This window comes from Semicossyphus pulcher, unplaced genomic scaffold, assembly GCF_022749685.1.
Source record: "Semicossyphus pulcher isolate SPU_LCO1_2020_fin unplaced genomic scaffold, fSemPul1.0.p SCAF_6, whole genome shotgun sequence".
Taxonomy (NCBI): Eukaryota; Metazoa; Chordata; class Actinopteri; order Labriformes; family Labridae; genus Semicossyphus; species Semicossyphus pulcher.
The window spans coordinates 32953125-32970000 of NW_027211737.1; the positions used below are offsets into that span (position 1 = coordinate 32953125).

General features: G+C 47.6%; 1 protein-coding gene across 1 annotated transcript in view; it reads right to left on the reverse strand.

Annotated features, from left to right (window-relative positions):
* Window positions 1-347: 347 nt before the first annotated feature.
* Window positions 348-16876, reverse strand: part of cfap299 (cilia and flagella associated protein 299) — a 74637-nt gene continuing 58108 nt past the window's right edge. Inside the window, exons 5-7 of the mRNA XM_069682767.1 lie at window positions 13424-13566; window positions 2416-2545; window positions 348-440 (exon numbers count right to left, since the gene is read on the reverse strand). Of these exons, the coding sequence (XP_069538868.1) occupies window positions 348-440; window positions 2416-2545; window positions 13424-13566 (366 nt within the window). The remainder of the gene's footprint in view (window positions 441-2415; window positions 2546-13423; window positions 13567-16876) is intronic.

The following is a 16876-nucleotide window of genomic DNA, read 5'->3' on the forward strand; positions in this document are numbered from 1 at the left end:
AGAGAGCCAGGAGAAGTCTGAGTCTCCACTGAATGGAAAGATACGACTTTAAGGCGTAAAGGAAAATGAATTAGGAAATTAGGAATTGAAGGAAAATGTCAAATAATCTGAAGTTAAAAATCCAATTAGCAAAGAATCTTCCAAGTGGCCACACCAGCCGGTCCGCTCTTCCTCTGGGAATCCTCCGTTTAAAGCCATTTTCTCGCTGCAGCACCTCCACCCAGATGGCATGCATGATATGAGGGGAGCCGTCTGTAAATGATGGTGTAACTCAGTCAGATTAGAGGCTTCCAGTGCCCTCCAATATGTGCCATATGCATGAATGTGTCGGCTGCAGCCTCTGAAGCTCAGACCGTCCTGATGTTGTGGTCGTAGATGACGACATGGATGTAGAGGTCCGACTGTAGGAGCGTTCTGCTGGAGTCCTCACCGGGACCGGCCTGCAACCCAACACAGAGTTTAAGCAGTGAGAGAGGCAGAGATTCCTACACATCTGTCCTCTAGCTAACATCTGCAGAACGTGTGGATGCATCCGTTTAAACACAGTCACACGTCCTCACATTCCCTTTGTTGGAGTCAGACCACAGACTGTGTATGAGTAGATGGAGCGTACAGAAGTGTATGAAACATTATTTATAATGTCCAGCAGGGGGCGACTCCACTGGTTTAAAAGCAGTGTGATCCTATAGAAGTCTATGAGAACACGCTCCTCCTCCACTCCTGATGTATTCCCTCAGTAAACATGTTCCTAATGAGTTTATGGTCTCAGTCTCTAGTTTCTTCTTCAGCACAGCATGATGTTCATTTCGTCTCTGATGCTCCACTGAGAGTCACTCAGAGCAGGAGGAGGGGGGGCAATGAACGCAGAGCTACAATCAAAACAAGTAAAAAGCTGTTAAACAGCAGCACTCCTCCTGACTGGCACCTTATAATAAACATAATACCAAATATGTACTTAAGAGAGCTGACACTCGCACGCTGAGCCCTTTATACAGCCTCAGGTTTGAGTGGATTCATTACATTGTGATATGCAGGTTTAAACTGTGAGAGCAGCCACAGATACACAGAACACATCTCCATAGTAACGGGTACAGTAAAGTGTGATAGTTCATTCTGTGTTACTCTGAATGTCCGCAGTGACGCGGCCCCTCCACTAAGATGTGAAGCCACCAGCAGCTGGGAACATTTATTTAAAGTGTGTCAGGAGTCTGCAGTGGGAGTGGATCCATAGGCAGCCATTACACTCAATTTACACTTTTACCTCAAACACACTTGTGGGCGTCCTAATAAGTGAGGAGGTTCAAACACTTCAAACAGCAGAGCAGTAAAGAACCACTTCATGAGGATTCAGTGATAAGAAGCTATTTTTACACAAACTAAACGTGTCATCGACGCTCACATCGTCGTAGAACACGCTCGGACGGAGTCGAGTTATTGTCACAGCTGAAATATGACCCCCCCCGCCCCCCGTGGTCACGGTATGACAAAGGCTGAAAAACAAACACACCACCCAAAATGAGTTGATGTGAGCCTCCCTTCTGGAAGGTTCCGCTGTGGATCTGCGGCCACATGAGCAGCTACTGAGCTCACGGTGGGTTAAAAGCTGGACGGTTCTGTGCTGCGCCGTGCCGAGCCAATCTGGGCTGAACTGAGCCGATCTGGGTTCTGGGCGCTCGGGCGGTTTGCTGTGTCTGGCTTCCTGTGCCTCCTCTTGTGTTTTTAATAGACGGCCTGGTCGGGGCGGTGCTCGACCGCAGCTAGAACTCTGTGCTGCCATTTTGGCTCTTGGCCTCAAACACGCAGTCCCCACAGCTCTGTCTGCAGTTTCAAAATAGTTCAGCCCCACCAGCTCCTTCCCTCCCCCCCGCAAAGAGGGAAACTGCAGAGAAAAAACAGCGTCTGTCAGTCGTTACTCTTCTCCGGCCTGTCGGGCTGCGAGCGTGGAGGAAGCACCTGTCTCGACCTCTTGATCCTCCATTCTTTGTGCAGGTGGAAAGCAAATATGTCTCCCTCCCACATGGTGTCTCTTCTGCAGCTTCTCTTGTAGTGTTGGCCTCCCAAAATGTAGGCCAACACTACCTCTGACATGTCTGGTTAAGTGAGACTAGCTAAAAGAACTGGGGGGTTCGTAAAGTTAGCAGAGGTGAAAATACTCTGGGACAGACATTGGGGAAAAGTCGGGACGTGCGCCCAAAGGTCCCGGGCCAAACAGGATGTTGTGGGTACATGACAAATGGTTTTGGAAACCAAATGAGGTTTTATACAAAGTCGCTGATAACAGGATCTGACAAGACTCTTTATGTTTTATAGGCTCTTTGCTTTCCTGGGACAGTTTTACAGCCGTGAACAGGTGATCTGATCTCCTTAGCAGCACCATTTGTCTCCCTGTGGCTGAAAAACAACAACAGAACTTACCCAGGGGTCCACATTCAGGATCTTTCTGTCCCTCTTGTTCTTAAAGAGAAGGCCGTTGGGGTCGTCATAAATCACCTCATAGTTGGGGCTGGAGTTGGACGTGGACACCTGTGTCTTCCAGTTGTAGTAGCTGTGGAAAAAAGGTCAGTAAATGACTCAGGTGGAGGTGTTTTCTTAAGCTTTCTTGTGCTTTAAAACATCACAGAGGCACATTTAAAATCTACACATTCAATAAACGGGTGCAACACGCAGCATTCAGGCAGTGTGGGGAGTGTTGGTCGTATTTCTCTGCGGTGAAATAAATAAAGACCCCAGCCAGAACTCGACACCTCAGAGAAACTCTAACTACTGTTAATCAAGAGTCGATAAGGCATCAAAGACACGTCATTGTCTCCTGAGGTGAACAAACATATTAAGCATGTCCTCACTTCTGTCTAAACCACAAACAATCAGACATGTTTGCTACAGTTCCATCATTAGGACAGCACTGTTAGTGTAACGCGCTCGGCCTGAGTGCAGGTATTGTGGGGTCAAATCCAGGTCGGCACAACAGAGCTCATCAGCTTTCTTTACAAAGCATCTCACGTGCAGTCATCCAGCACATTCACTGACACTCAGGAAAACCTCAACAGTCCCGGCTTACCCTCCAATCTTGCTTCATGCTACACAGAGTACAGTCTCCAGCTGACGGTTTGTTTACATGACGTAATGGAAGTGTACATTTGACGGATGCGGTGTAGACAGCGAGCGTGTGATGTGACGCGATGCATCGCGATGTCTGACGCTCGCACGCTGTCAGGACCCGGTCTTAGGGTAGCTTCATTTTAGGGTCAGTCTGTTTCTTTGGGGGGAAGTTGATTTATAACACGTTTAAAACAACCGCAGTCGACCAAAGTGCTGCACAAGCTTAAAACATATGAAATATGAGTCAAATGAACAATAAAAACAAATATAGTCAAATATAGCTGCATGATTAAATGTTAGGATGTCAGGCTCAAGCCAACACAGAGGTGGCTCGTCAGCAGTGATTTGAAGCGGTTCTGATATTTACAAGGAGACTGATCCAGAGAGCAGCCACTACAAAGGCTCTGTGTCCTCTGGGTTTGAGCCTGAATCTTGGAGCATCCGAGAGCATCTGATGTGTTGAGCTCAGCGCTCTGACTGGAGCATGGTGATGCAACAACGCCAGCAGTGTGCACAGTGAGCAGACTGGGGAGACGATGGTTGAACCTTGCTCTGAAACCATCTTTAATCACCAAATGTTTCACGTTGATCGAGGATGCAGTGGATGGTTTGAATGTGATTCACTTCTTAAGATATGAAGGCAGAAGAAAAGGTAATCAAACATATATGTTGTGCTTTATTTTGTAAGGTTTAACAGGAAATAAGACGCTCAGTTGTAAAGGTGTCCAAACTGAACATTTCCCTTCATAAGCTTAAACAGCAGGATGCTTTAAACAACACACGAGCACCATACTGAGGTCGTGACTTAGCATGTTTCACGGAGGAAAGAAAACTTTAAAGAGCAGGATTAAAGAGCATTTCACAGTCAGTGTTATCATATCAGTTTCCAGCAGCAGGTCATAAAAGAAGAAAGGAAAGAGACCTGCAGAGCGACCATCTTTGTTGCAGAGCAGAAATGCTTAAGTCTGTTTCTAATCTGACGGTGAGGACGCCAGGCCAGGCATTGAAATAAAGCTGAGGCTAATAAGCAACCGAAACCAAAATCAGGGTTGAATTCCAGAATAAATGGCCGATTAATTTACAGCATCCGACTGGATCCTGCTGCTTTGAGGGTTCCTGTTATTTTAGATACAGCAGAGAAACTTTGTCAGTCGCAGGGACAAAAACGGTCGGCTCTTCAGGTCAGTGTTTAAAATGTAATATTCCTGTCAAATCACTGATCAGCTGACATCTCTTAAAGCAGCTTTCTGGAGGCGACATGTTGTGAAAGAAAAGAAAAACATCAACCAAAAAGTGACACTTCCTGTCCACAGAATGTCACGTCTTCTTCACTTGTTGATGTGAAATATGTGCTCACTGCCTCAGACTGAAAACATCCCATTAAGGAGGAGTCGAGCGCTGCATTGTTCTCATGTGAAGTTTGGTTTCAGCACAAAGCTCAGAGGAGCCCGTCACGAAACAAGCTTATCACAGAAACGAGCCCGTCACGGACACGAGCCCGACACGGACACGAGCTTGTCACAGAAACGAGCCCGTCACGGACACGAGCCCGACACGGACACGAGCTTATCACAGAAACGAGCCCGTCACGGAAACGAGCTTATCACAGAAACGAGCCCGTCACGGAAACGAGCTTATCACAGAAACGAGCCCGTCACGGAAACGAGCTTATCACAGAAACGAGCCGGTCACAGACACGAGCCCGTCACGGAAACGAGCTTATCACAGAAACGAGCCCGTCACGGACACGAGCTTATCACAGAAACGAGCCCGTCACGGACACGAGCCCGTCACGGACACGAGCTTATCACAGAAACGAGCCCGTCACGGACACGAGCCCGTCACGGACACAAGCTCGTCACAGAAACGAGCCCGTCACGGACACGAGCCCGTCACGGAAACAAGCTTATCACGGAAACGAGCCCGTCACGGACACGAGCTTATCACAGAAACGAGCCCGTCACGGACACGAGCCCGTCACGGACACGAGCTTATCACAGAAACGAGCCCGTCACGGACACGAGCCCGTCACGGACACAAGCTCGTCACAGAAACGAGCCCGTCACGGACACGAGCCCGTCACGGAAACAAGCTTATCACGGAAACGAGCCCGTCACGGACACGAGCTTATCACAGAAACGAGCCCGTCACGGACACGAGCCCGTCACGGACACGAGCTTATCACAGAAACGAGCCCGTCACGGACACGAGCCCGTCACGGACACGAGCTTATCACAGAAACGAGCCCGTCACGGACACGAGCCCGTCACGGACACGAGCTTATCACGGACGCGAGCCCGTCACGGACGCGAGCCCTTCACGGACACGAGCCCGTCACGGAGACGAGCTCGTCACAGAAACGAGCCCTTCAGATAACTAACACTTTTAATTGTTAGAGACCAACAGTCATTATTCTAATTATTGATACAGTATGACATGTGCTAAACCTTTAAATCTAATGTTAACTTAAAGAAAGCTCTCGTGTTTCCTGTTACATGTTTACTGAGGGAATAAATCAGGAGAGGAGGAGGAGCATTTTCTCATAAACTTCTATAGGATCACACTTCTTTTAAACCAGTGGAGTCGCCCCCTGCTGGACATTAGAGAGAATGCAGGTTAAAGACACAGTTCCTGAGTAACACGAGCACACGTGTCCCTCTGAGCCTCTGACGGTTACAGAAGCTCTCCTGATCCCAGCAGCACTTTGAGCTCAGGAGCAAAGCTGGACCTGAGGGAGGACCTGGGTGTCACTCTGGGAGGGGGGACGTTATGTTGGGGGGTCATGAGGCTGCAGGAGGTTGTAAATATGGGACCATAACATAATGGAGATGTGCCAGCAGGCTGCAGGTTATATTTGCTTTCTGGAGCCAGCACATGATGAACAGCAGCTATAAAGTATTAATGACCCACAGCACGTAACATACATCTAAATGTTTACATTCACATGCACGCTGACTGCGTGTCTTCTGCTCCATCAGGTGGTCAGGTGATCTCTGTGAGATCTGAGTGAATCAGGTATTAACCTCTAAGCTCCACCTATGATCCACCTGTAGTGTAACCTGTGAACCTCTGGACTCTCCTGCTGCAGAAACACATGAACTGGACGCCTCTGAGGGGAAAAACACAGATGCATAAAATTATAGGTTTGATTGGACGACAGCGCCGCTGTTTTTTTTTACTGACAGAGCGGAGAAAAGCAGGTCGAGAATAAACGTCTGCAACGGCCCAATTATCAGACACAAATTGTTGTTATACAAAACACAGAGAGTAAAATGATTGTCTGATTCACACAAACTTGTTCTCTTTGTAAATGAGACCGGACCGTGTCGCAGGGACTATTTATGCACCAGCATGCCATCCAACAATTAACATTTTTCTGGTGGACCACTTTTATTCGGTGGTGAGCCGCTGACCTCGCTGCAGCAACGGGGCAGATGTGAGATATTTTAACCCTGAGCATGAAAGCGACGTTTTGAAGCGATGCCGGGAGTTTAGTTATACGTTAGTTGGACGTGTTTATTGGACCCACCTCCCTCTGTCCCATATGAGCTGTCAGCGGAGCGACTGACTGCACGGTCAGTGCGCATTGGTCTCAGGGAGAGCTGCAGAAGCTGGATGGCACCACACCCAGACATATGGACCAGTAAAAGTGTGAGAACCTGGATCTGGTGGAAACAATGACCAGTGGCTCCTGGTTCCCTGTGCACTTAAGCACGGCTGTTGGACACGTGCACCGTGTCCTTTCACTTTCCATGGTTACCGTGCTGGGCTCTATTGTCATCTCCAGGTGCTCGTTTTCCAGCCTCAGGTCAACAGGCTCATGATGGGGCTCAGAGGAGCGGGGCTCCCCGCGCTGCCTGATATATATCACAACAGAGAAGCAGCGAGCATGTGCTCCAGTTCAGTTTGTTCTGTACGAACAATTAAAGTGTTTCTGAGTTCATGTCAATCACAAAAGGCCTCTGCAGTGAGACAGGCCGATGATCTCTTCAGGGTCTGTCACAGACGGCCGTGACCAGCTTTTAACAAGCAGCCACCCGCCTACACACAAATTCACTCTGTCTGATCCTTTCTGGCTTCTTCAGGGAGTTTGTTCAGTTTCATCTTTAATAATCTTTCATTTCTGCGTTACAGTGAAAACTTCTCTGACTTTCATGTTGGTCGTCAGTTTGTGTTCAGACCAAGGAGAGGAAGACTAAACATGTTTAATGTTGACCTCGAGCCGTTCGTCTGCCTCTCTCCACGGGACGAGGACATCGGCTGCCATGTCAATGATTACAGACACGCTCATCAGTGTGGTGCCGCCATCAGATCACACACACACACACACACACACACACACACACACACACACAGGCCAGAGTCATTTCATAATGCGGTGACCTAACTGGGTGTTATCCAGTGACTGGAGCTCAGAGGCTAACAGCGCTATGACTGAGGGAGGTCAGGGGTCAAACTCTGCTTGTAAAAAGGGCCCAACCCAAATCATTCAAAGAATGCTGGCTGACATGTTCTCGATATGGTTTGTTAATGTGTATGTCCAATGAACGCCAGCCCAAAGCTTCCAGATGTGACTCTGTAGGTTCCTTTGTAGTCTCACTGTCCTCCAGCTTGTTGTTGTAATCAAGTCATTTTCAGGCTTAACGTCCACTTGTGTCGTCGTCCCGGGTGATGGGAGGGTCACCGGACTTCTTGTATATTTGATTCAACAGTAGTACTGCTGTTACTCCTTTGTTCATCAGGTTACAGTGGTGCCGGGATGCACCTATAACAGACAAACGTGTGTAAACCTGCTTCTGATGGGACGCTCGATTCTGGTGTCAAACAAACAGCACATTTTAAATGCTTTTAAGAAGTTAAAGTTAGGAGTTATGTTAACATACATACTTATTTAAACCCAAACCATCCTCTGTCTTTCATCTTGACCTCACAAAGAAGACTGAGCTTCTAAACTGAACCAAAGTTAAACACGAGTTCAGAGTTTCTGCACGTCCACAGGTCACAAACACGTCCACGTCTCTAAACAAGCTTTATTCTGAATATGTGACAGGTTTTCTTTTTATTATCGATCACTCAACTGCTTTATTTCAAGGTCTTGTCACACAATGCATATTTATGACCACGGAGCACGGAGTGTAAACGTGTTGTCATTTTTCAGTCTGTCTTTACTTCAAACAACTAACACGGATACCGTGTACAACTGTCTGCATCGTGAACATAACTGTTCACATACTCGCATGTTACTGGAGGTTACCTGTAGGGGGCACCAGAGAGCTCAGGCTGATGCAGCTACTGTCTGTGCAGGATGTAAACAGCAGACATGGAGACACTTGAGGAGGTTACTGTGATGTTCATTCTGAGATCGTCTGCTCCGTCCCCGCTCCGTCTCTCCAACATGTTCCTCCGTGCACGGACGTAACGCTCCCGGACGTGTTCCATTTAGTTTTGCAGGTTTCCACGTCGACTTCTAAAACAGAACTTATCTGTCTGCAGCTGTTTGACAGCATGTTTGTCTCGTCCATCGTACAGGTGTGGATCATTGAGGACTTGGTCTATCAGCTTGTCTTCAGATCTTTCTGCCCTTGTTGTCCCTGCTGCTGTGTTGACCCTGTCACATCCCCTCTGCCTCTACACTGCCCCTACTGTTCAGACTGCACCTCGCCTACGCGTAGTGTTAATGTTTGAGGACGTGCACAGCCGACGCTCCAAACAGACGTATGGAGCGTGCAGCAGCCATCATGCGTATGCGTAGTTAAAAGCAAGTACATCTCCGCCTTTAAAGGTCCATGCTGCTCGTGGAACACTCAATGAATCGATCACAAACAGCACAAACAGTCTGATCAGATTTAACCCTGACGGTGCAGCCTGTGACGTGTGTGTGTGCACCGTGTGTGAGGATCAACACACACACACACACACACACACACACACACACACACACACACACAGAAAGTTCCAGCTTATCAGCAAATATTTCCTGAGCTGGCAGTCTCTCCTGCCAGAGAAACCCCCCATTACAGCTCGGACACAATGCTTCAGGCCCGGCCGCCACAGCGCCTTCCGAGCTGGAGCACTTTCTCTTTCTGTATTAAAAGTTAATAAAACAGGACAGCAGAGCAAATATTTTCACAGCACAGAACGAAGCCAGACACACAGGTGCTATGCGGAGCGCCGAGCGAGGACGAGGTTCGGTTTGGCTTCGGAGGAGGCATGCGCCGTGCTTCACCCGAGCAGATCCTTCAAGTTCAATCTGTCAGAGTGTGTGCGGGGAGGCAGAGCGCAGGATTTATATCAGGCAGAGGCTCTATAAATAGTCTGAATAAAAAGATCCTAAGGAGAATAAATGCTGGGTGTTGCTGACTCCAAACAAAAAATGGAGAAACTTGTTGAACCCTTTCAGAATAAGAGCTTCACGCAGAACACACTGTAACACTCTGAGAGGGAAAGAATCAATTAGCAGCAGCGTATATGTCACATGTTGCTCAGCCTCTTTAAAGTCTTTCCTAAACACAGGGAGAGAAGAGGAGAGAGAGAGAGAGAGATAGAGGGAGGGGGGGGCAGCCGGAGTGCATAAACAGATGGTCACTTTGCTGGGGAACATTAAATAGACATCAGAGATGCTGTAGGCACATCTGGAGTGGCAGGAAGCTGGCTGCACGGAGCGGCAGATCTGTGGGATAATTAGACGAGGGTCAGTGTGTGTGTGTGTGTGTATGCATCAGGAGCTCACAGTTGTAAAGCACTAATGTAGATTCAGAGTTTAAATGTGTGAAGTTTTATAAACAGGTTGTTTTTACGTGCAGCATCATTGACTTCCAGGCTTCACACACATTTTGCCCTGAAGATACAGGAAGTGAAACGTGTGTCTGAAGTTATCGCCCCTCTGAGGCCGACACGTCCTCACTCTGACTTAAAAACGAAGCATCTTTGTGGCAGCCACACGCTTCAGAATATGACTGATCCGTTGTGTCCGACTTCCATCCAAAGCGGACTCTAGCATTCTCCATACTTCACCCGACTTCAACTCCACATCAACAACGTGACGCGGGCGGCGTCCAGAAATGATGAAGTGAACAGAGTCATTGTGTGAAGCTCCGGCCCGCTGACCGAGCTGCAGTGCGACAGTCATACAGTTTTAAGTTTTAGAACTTTTTCAAGTTCATTCACTTTAAATGAGACTTCACTGAATGATATCAATAAAGTGCAGTTTTCTTAAAGCTGCTGTTGTTCTGCGTCCTCCATGTAAACCGTCCTCACATGCAAACAGGGAGAAGCTGTGCCTGATTTACTTTCAGCAGGTTTCCCAGGAGGTCAGAGGCTTACAGCATATGCTTTTACAAATGATGTTTATGTGACCCACCCACCCAGCGAGCTGTGAAAATAAATCAAGCCCAGCGTTACTCTGATTCCTGCTCCGGCTGCTCCTATAGAGTCAGATGCAAAGATCCTGGAGGAAACTCCGACCGTGGATGGAAAATGTATTTCCAACTGTGTGAGTGAGATTCAACCTGACAAACTGCAGTTTGTGCTCTTAGTGCCACGATCACACACACTGAAGTTTGAGTTAGAAAACAATGGATGGAAAAATCTTCTGTTGAATAAGAAACTTTTACTACGACTGCTTTGTGCCTTTGTGATGCAACGCTCCACGCTGCAGTCAAACAATGTTTGTTACAAATGTGTTCATGGGACTGAAAAACGTTACTTTGCTCTTCTTAAAGTTTAGTTTCAAAAGTTTTGCTGCAGTCGAGCTGAGTCGACTCACAGGTGCTGAAACACGTCTTTACCTTTGAAATATTCACTGTGACTCAACATTTATGGAATTTGGCAACAAAACGTTCTGATTTTTTAAAACTAAACTTTTGAATTTGTAAAAGAAGAAAAACGTTTGGATTTAAATTAAATTTCCACACGTTTCATTAAAAATCTGTTTGACTTGTTTGCAGTTGTGATGTTGCTCGTACGTTTTGTCTGAATGACTAATAAGGACACAAAGGTGACCTCAGGAAACTGATCACACTGAGTGTTTAGTGTTGAGCCTCCAGCTTCTGCTTCCTGTCTTGTTATTTTCACACCCATTAAACAAATCTAACTCCTCCAGGCAGCTCATGTTTCCTCTTCTTGTCTTTAAAGCACTTCATGGATCCACTCTGCTGCTCTTTTTCTCCTGGATCCAAAGCAGCCTGCGTACGTGAACCTATCCACCCTTCCCCGCTGGAGGTGGGAGGTGGAGGCCGAGCTGGCGCTGGTGTCGCTGCTCTGTGTTCTTTGTGGCTGAGGAGGAGGAGGAGGGACAGGATTCAGAGTCCTGCGGTGGGAGGTTTAGTGCTCTGAGTGGGCAGCAGCTCCAGCATCTGCTCCCTCTTAGCAGCAACCACACTGGGTGTTATTGTTCCCGACAGAGATGAAAAAGGGGGGGTGAGGGGTGGAGGAGGATGACATAGGAGGGGGGAGAGGGGGGAGGTATCGAGTCGAGAGGTTAGAAAAGTGTGAAAGAAAGACGAGAGATGTGTAAATGTGACGAGTTTCAGAGGGTGAAGAAGAGGCAGAGAGAGGTCAGAGGTCAGATGGTGGTGTGGGGGGTCCCGGGGTGGGGAGAGGGGAAGCCTCATAAAAGCATCATTAGGGAGGAGGCTGCACCTCCAGGCATGCTCGCACAGTGACTCACACCTCCGGCTCGTTAGAGCTGCAGAGGAGGAAGAGTTCAAGGCCGCGAGCGGCCTGAGCGTCAGCGCTCACGGAGAGAGACGGAGAAACACAGCAGCAGAGTCACACGAGCGACACAGAGAGAGAGAGAGCTCTGCTCCCCGAGCGGAGCGGGAGAGTCACAGCTCAGGTCGGATCCAACAGACACGAACAAACCAAAGAAAAATCATCGTCTGCTGTCAGAGTGGGTCCACACTCAGACCCTACACAGTTCATGTTCGGCTCGGGGTCACTGAGGTTACTCGGGGTGCATGCCATTTGGCTGAACTCTGAAATCACCTTGTTGTGTTTGTCCTCAGCAGATCTCTCACACGTATGTGAACTGTTGGTGATGTGTTAGTGAGCATGAGCGTGAGGAATGTGGGACTACTTTTGGCTGAGGTGATCTGCTGACAGCTCTGAGTACACAGCTCTCCTGACACACATCCAATTATTAAGATGTTACCTGGACACAACCTGGACTTTAGCTCACACCTGTGAGGTCAGCAGTTCACCTGCGGCTCTGCCTGGAAATGTGCGACTGGCACTGATGCACGTACATGTTCAGCCTCGGGACATGATGCATCTCTGCTAAATATAAAGCTGTTTTTTAGAAGCACACAGTGCACAATAAAGACTACACACTTCTGAAACAAACAGACAATACAACACGGCGCACACGGCGCTCTGAAGGGTTGGACGTGAGGAGGACATTTCTTCACTTCTGCTGGATGCACACGGCGATAACGTTTCTACTTTCAGGGTTGACTCCAGACTTTACGCTGTGATGGCATCACAGGTTTCTCTCTTTGGGAAAGTTTCAGACAGAAAACCTCCATGGAGCAACAAAACACACAGAAAGAGTGTGAGGGAGTTCCATGTGTTTCCTCGACACTTTTACAGACGTCTCTGTTAATGCTGCTCTGTAGGGAAAATGCCTTTTGGCCCACAGGGGCCTTTTTTGCTGCGATACCGCCAGTGACCAGCAGGCCAAAACTACAAGGAAGTCTAAGAAGCAGCACCGGATGATGAAGTAACTAATAATGATTTTAATCATCGAATAACTTCATCAATACTTTGGTCTATAAAATGTTTCAAAAAAGGGACAAAAAAACACGGTACATTTTAGAAGACTTGTTTAGTTTGAACATCGATTAAAAAACTAAAGATATTAAAATGATCAATTCTAATCTTATTTTTGGAAAAGAGGTCATGGACACAAACACAAAGTCATTAACATGTAATGTTCATATAAAAGCTCTACAATAGGTTTTCTTTAAGGTCCTCTCCAACTAAACTCTAACCCAGAAAACATTTGAAGTTTATCATAATCTCTCCGTAACACTCTTTAGTCCTGTCGTGTTCAGACAGGTTCGGGTGTTTGGCAGCTCTGCTCACCTTCACTTTAACACTGTATATTTATTCCACATTTATGCTGAGGCCAAAGGAGCTGCTGCTGTACATCTGAACTATACGGGCCCTTTGCACAGCTCCTTCCAAGCTTACAGTCGTCTCTCACGTCAGCCTCGGCCTCTAAACCTGCATAATAAGATTTCCTTACCCTTCAAAACTTGTCAAATCCCACTCGAGTCAAACCTCCCCAACCAACGCCGACATGTTACAATGGAGGGAGACTTACCATAAATCCGAGCGTCCTGGCATGAGCCTCTTCTTTCCGCTGAAATATGCTTCAAAATCTTGGGTCTGGAGTCTGTGGGCGTAGTCTATATAGCCAGACACTTCCTGTCCAAGAGTATTATGATCCCTTATGAAAATGAGTGACTGCAGAGAGAGGGAGAGAGAAGGAAAGCCTCTGTGTAAATAATCATGGTCAGGAGAGCCAGTGTCACTTGTTAAAGAGGACAGATATCATGGATCCGTTACAAATCCTCCCACTTTACAGAAAAAGGCTCATGTCGGACTTTGAACTGGCTCCAAATCAGAGAGGACTGAGGTGGTCCTGCGATGGCCCGGGCTGACAGAGGTGGGCCGTCTACGGAGCATCCTGCTCAGATCTGTGCGTGGGACTCCGGCTGAATCCTTACAGTAACTAGAGTCTCAGTTCCGTTCCAACACACCTACAGGCCGGGCGGGAATGTAGCATGAAATGTGGTAAAACTTTATACTGGAGGTTTCAGAGAGGAACCAAGATAAAGAGTCCTACAAAGACCCTGTTCCCTGTTCGTATGATTACCATGGTCTGGGAGAATACTCCCTGGCTGCAGGGTGTCCAAGCAATAAACTACTGCGTTGATGTTAACCAATCAGATCTAAAAAATGGAGCCATGTGTATTTTAGAGATCGAGCTCATTCTGAAAGGGACAAACAGGAGACAGCCTGGTCCAAGATAGCCCCGAGGATAATTGGACCAAATTGAAATGTATTCTATCTAAACAGAGAAAGAGCATCTGAGAAAACCAATCGCTGCCACCTCTGTGTTCAGAACATCCCCTGTCCTCTCTCACAGCTGGTTAACCTCCCTCCTCCTCCTGAGCTGTGTCTGATGAACTCTCCTGCTGCTTCCAGCTCCTCGAGGCTGACCAGTGCCCAGTGTGATGAGCTGTTAGCTCGGATCAGTACCAGGATTTCTCTGATGGACACCAACTACCGGCGTTCTGTTTCAGCTGTGGAGCGCCTGTCCGTCTGTCTCCGCTGAGTGGCAGTTTCACTGTATCTAGCAAGTCACAGGTGGGCTGAGATCTGTCTCACTACAGCGCTATGAAGCCACAACAAACAGATGTTACTGAGATTTAATGACAATAAACAGGCTGAGAGGATGCTGAGAGAACTACATCAGGAGGCAGGGTTGTAGAGAGTCTGAACTCATGCTCTGTCAGGTCTGTCTGCAAGATGACAACAACACTGCTTTAAAATGCTCATTTTTTGAATGGAGTTTGGTTTGACCGTTTCTGCTGCCACCTCAGGACGTCAGGAATCCTAAAAAGGCGATCAGCTAGTGGCCTTCCCGTTGACTTTGCATGTAAACTTGTTGCATGAATAAGAAACACTCCTGGTGTGAACACACCTTCAGGGATCTGGTAGAAACACGTCGTACTTTGTTGAGTCCCTCAGTTCCTGTCATCTCCCTCTCTGCTCTCACCGTCTCATGAGGGCATAACCCAAGAAAAAGAACTGCAGGAAGTGAGTTGGCTCTTGATGATCTAAACCCTGATTTCTGATTAGATATCAATGAGTGAGAAAACAGTCGTGGATTCTCGAACTCAAAGGAAACACATGAATGTGCAGACAGTTTCCGGGCTGCTGATCAGAGAGCAGCTCTTTGAAGTGGTCGACTCAGACCAGACACAACCTGAGAGAAGGATGACAAATGGTTTTGTCACTGGATTTAGACAAAGCAAAGAAAGGCGCGCGGTCCAAACGCCCTCAGGTGACAGGTGAACATGAAATGATCTTTTCATGTCGATTCGATGGTTCAGATAACAGGTGATGACAATGGATGGAGGAGGTCCAAACAGAGACACGCTCAGGTGTGAAGAGTTTGTTTTGTCTGCAGAACATGAAGAGATTTTCTTTGTGGTCCTGAGAAACTCTTTGTGTTGTTTCTTGTTTACTCTGAGCGTGAATGAGTCCCACTTATCGGCCTACAGTAACGCAGTGAGAGAATCCCTGATCCAGTCATATCACATTTGTATACCTGTCAGGACGCGGCCCATCTGTGGATCCCTTTACTAGAAGGGCGTGAGATGAGCGGCGCTGCAGAGCTCAGAAGAAAAGAGAGCTCCTCTCTCTGTGTCTCTCAAACGCTTTAAACAGATGCTATCAGGTTCACAGCTGGCTGCAGGCCGGGCCAGATACCCGCTCTGCTGACTGTCCTCCTGCTAACAGCATGAAAACTCATCAGCAGGTGGACTCACTCTGTCTGTGGAGGATATTTAAATCAATACGGTTAGCTGCTAAATGAGCCTGTGCCACTATCAGAGGTACAACAAGAAGTTTACTGCAGTAAACGTAAGGTAGCGGTAATGTAAGGTATGTTCTCCCTGTGCCTTTTCCTACCATGAGCTCATTATGAGCATCAGTTTAGGCCTCAGGAGCTTCATAGAAAACTCCTTCAAGTGTCTGTACTGAACATTTAATACACAAAGATCTCTGCTGACTTTTACACATGCTGAACATTAGGATTATAGTCGCAGTGAAACGCAAAACTAAAAGGACAAAAGAGGCAACCTCCATCCATCCATGCATTTTCTCCTCTCAGTTGGACGTGCCCAGTAAAACCTCCACAGGGAGGCGCCCAGGACGGATCCTGACCAGATGCCCGAACCACCTCAGCTGGCTCCTTTCGATGCGAAGGAGAAGCGGCTCTACTCCAAGCTCCCTCCGGATGTCTGAGCTCCTTACCCTCTCTCTCAGGCTGAGCCCAGACACCCTGCAGAGGAGACTCATTTCGGCCGCGTGTATCTGCGACCTCATTCTTTCTGTCACTACCCAGAGCTCAGGACCACAGGTGAGGGTTGGAACGCAGATTGACTGGTGAATTGACAGCTTTGCCTTCAGGCTAAGCTTCCTCTTCCCCATGACGGTCCGGTTCAATGCCTACATCTGCTGCACCGATCTGTCTGTCAATCTCGCGATCAATATTACCCTCACTCATGAACAAGACCCTGAGATACTCAAACTCCTTCATATGAGGGAGAGACTCACTCCCCACCCAGAGGGGGCCATCCACCGTGTTCCGGTAGAGAACCGTGGCCTCACACAACCTAAGAATTAGAAATCATGTAGCTGCATATTTGCTGGCACATTTTCCTGCAGCCTTGTTCTTAAAGCTAAGTTATCAAACTCAGCAGCTCACTCAGTGAGCACTATATAACCCCTCCCTTAGCTCTGCATTTATTTATTTCACCTGGAACAAAAAAAACAGGTGAATAAAATCGGGACAAACTTTTACAATTTGGTTCCTCTTCCTGAAATAAAGCCTTCGTTATGTGTAACGCAGCAAGAGTTCTGGAAACTTCCTAAATGAAATCATGACGTCTTGTTTTAGTCGTTCACATTCGACAGGTAAGTCAGAGTTCATTCCTCTCTCAGGGAACGGTGGGAAAAACATTCAGACAGGCGCTGTGAGTTT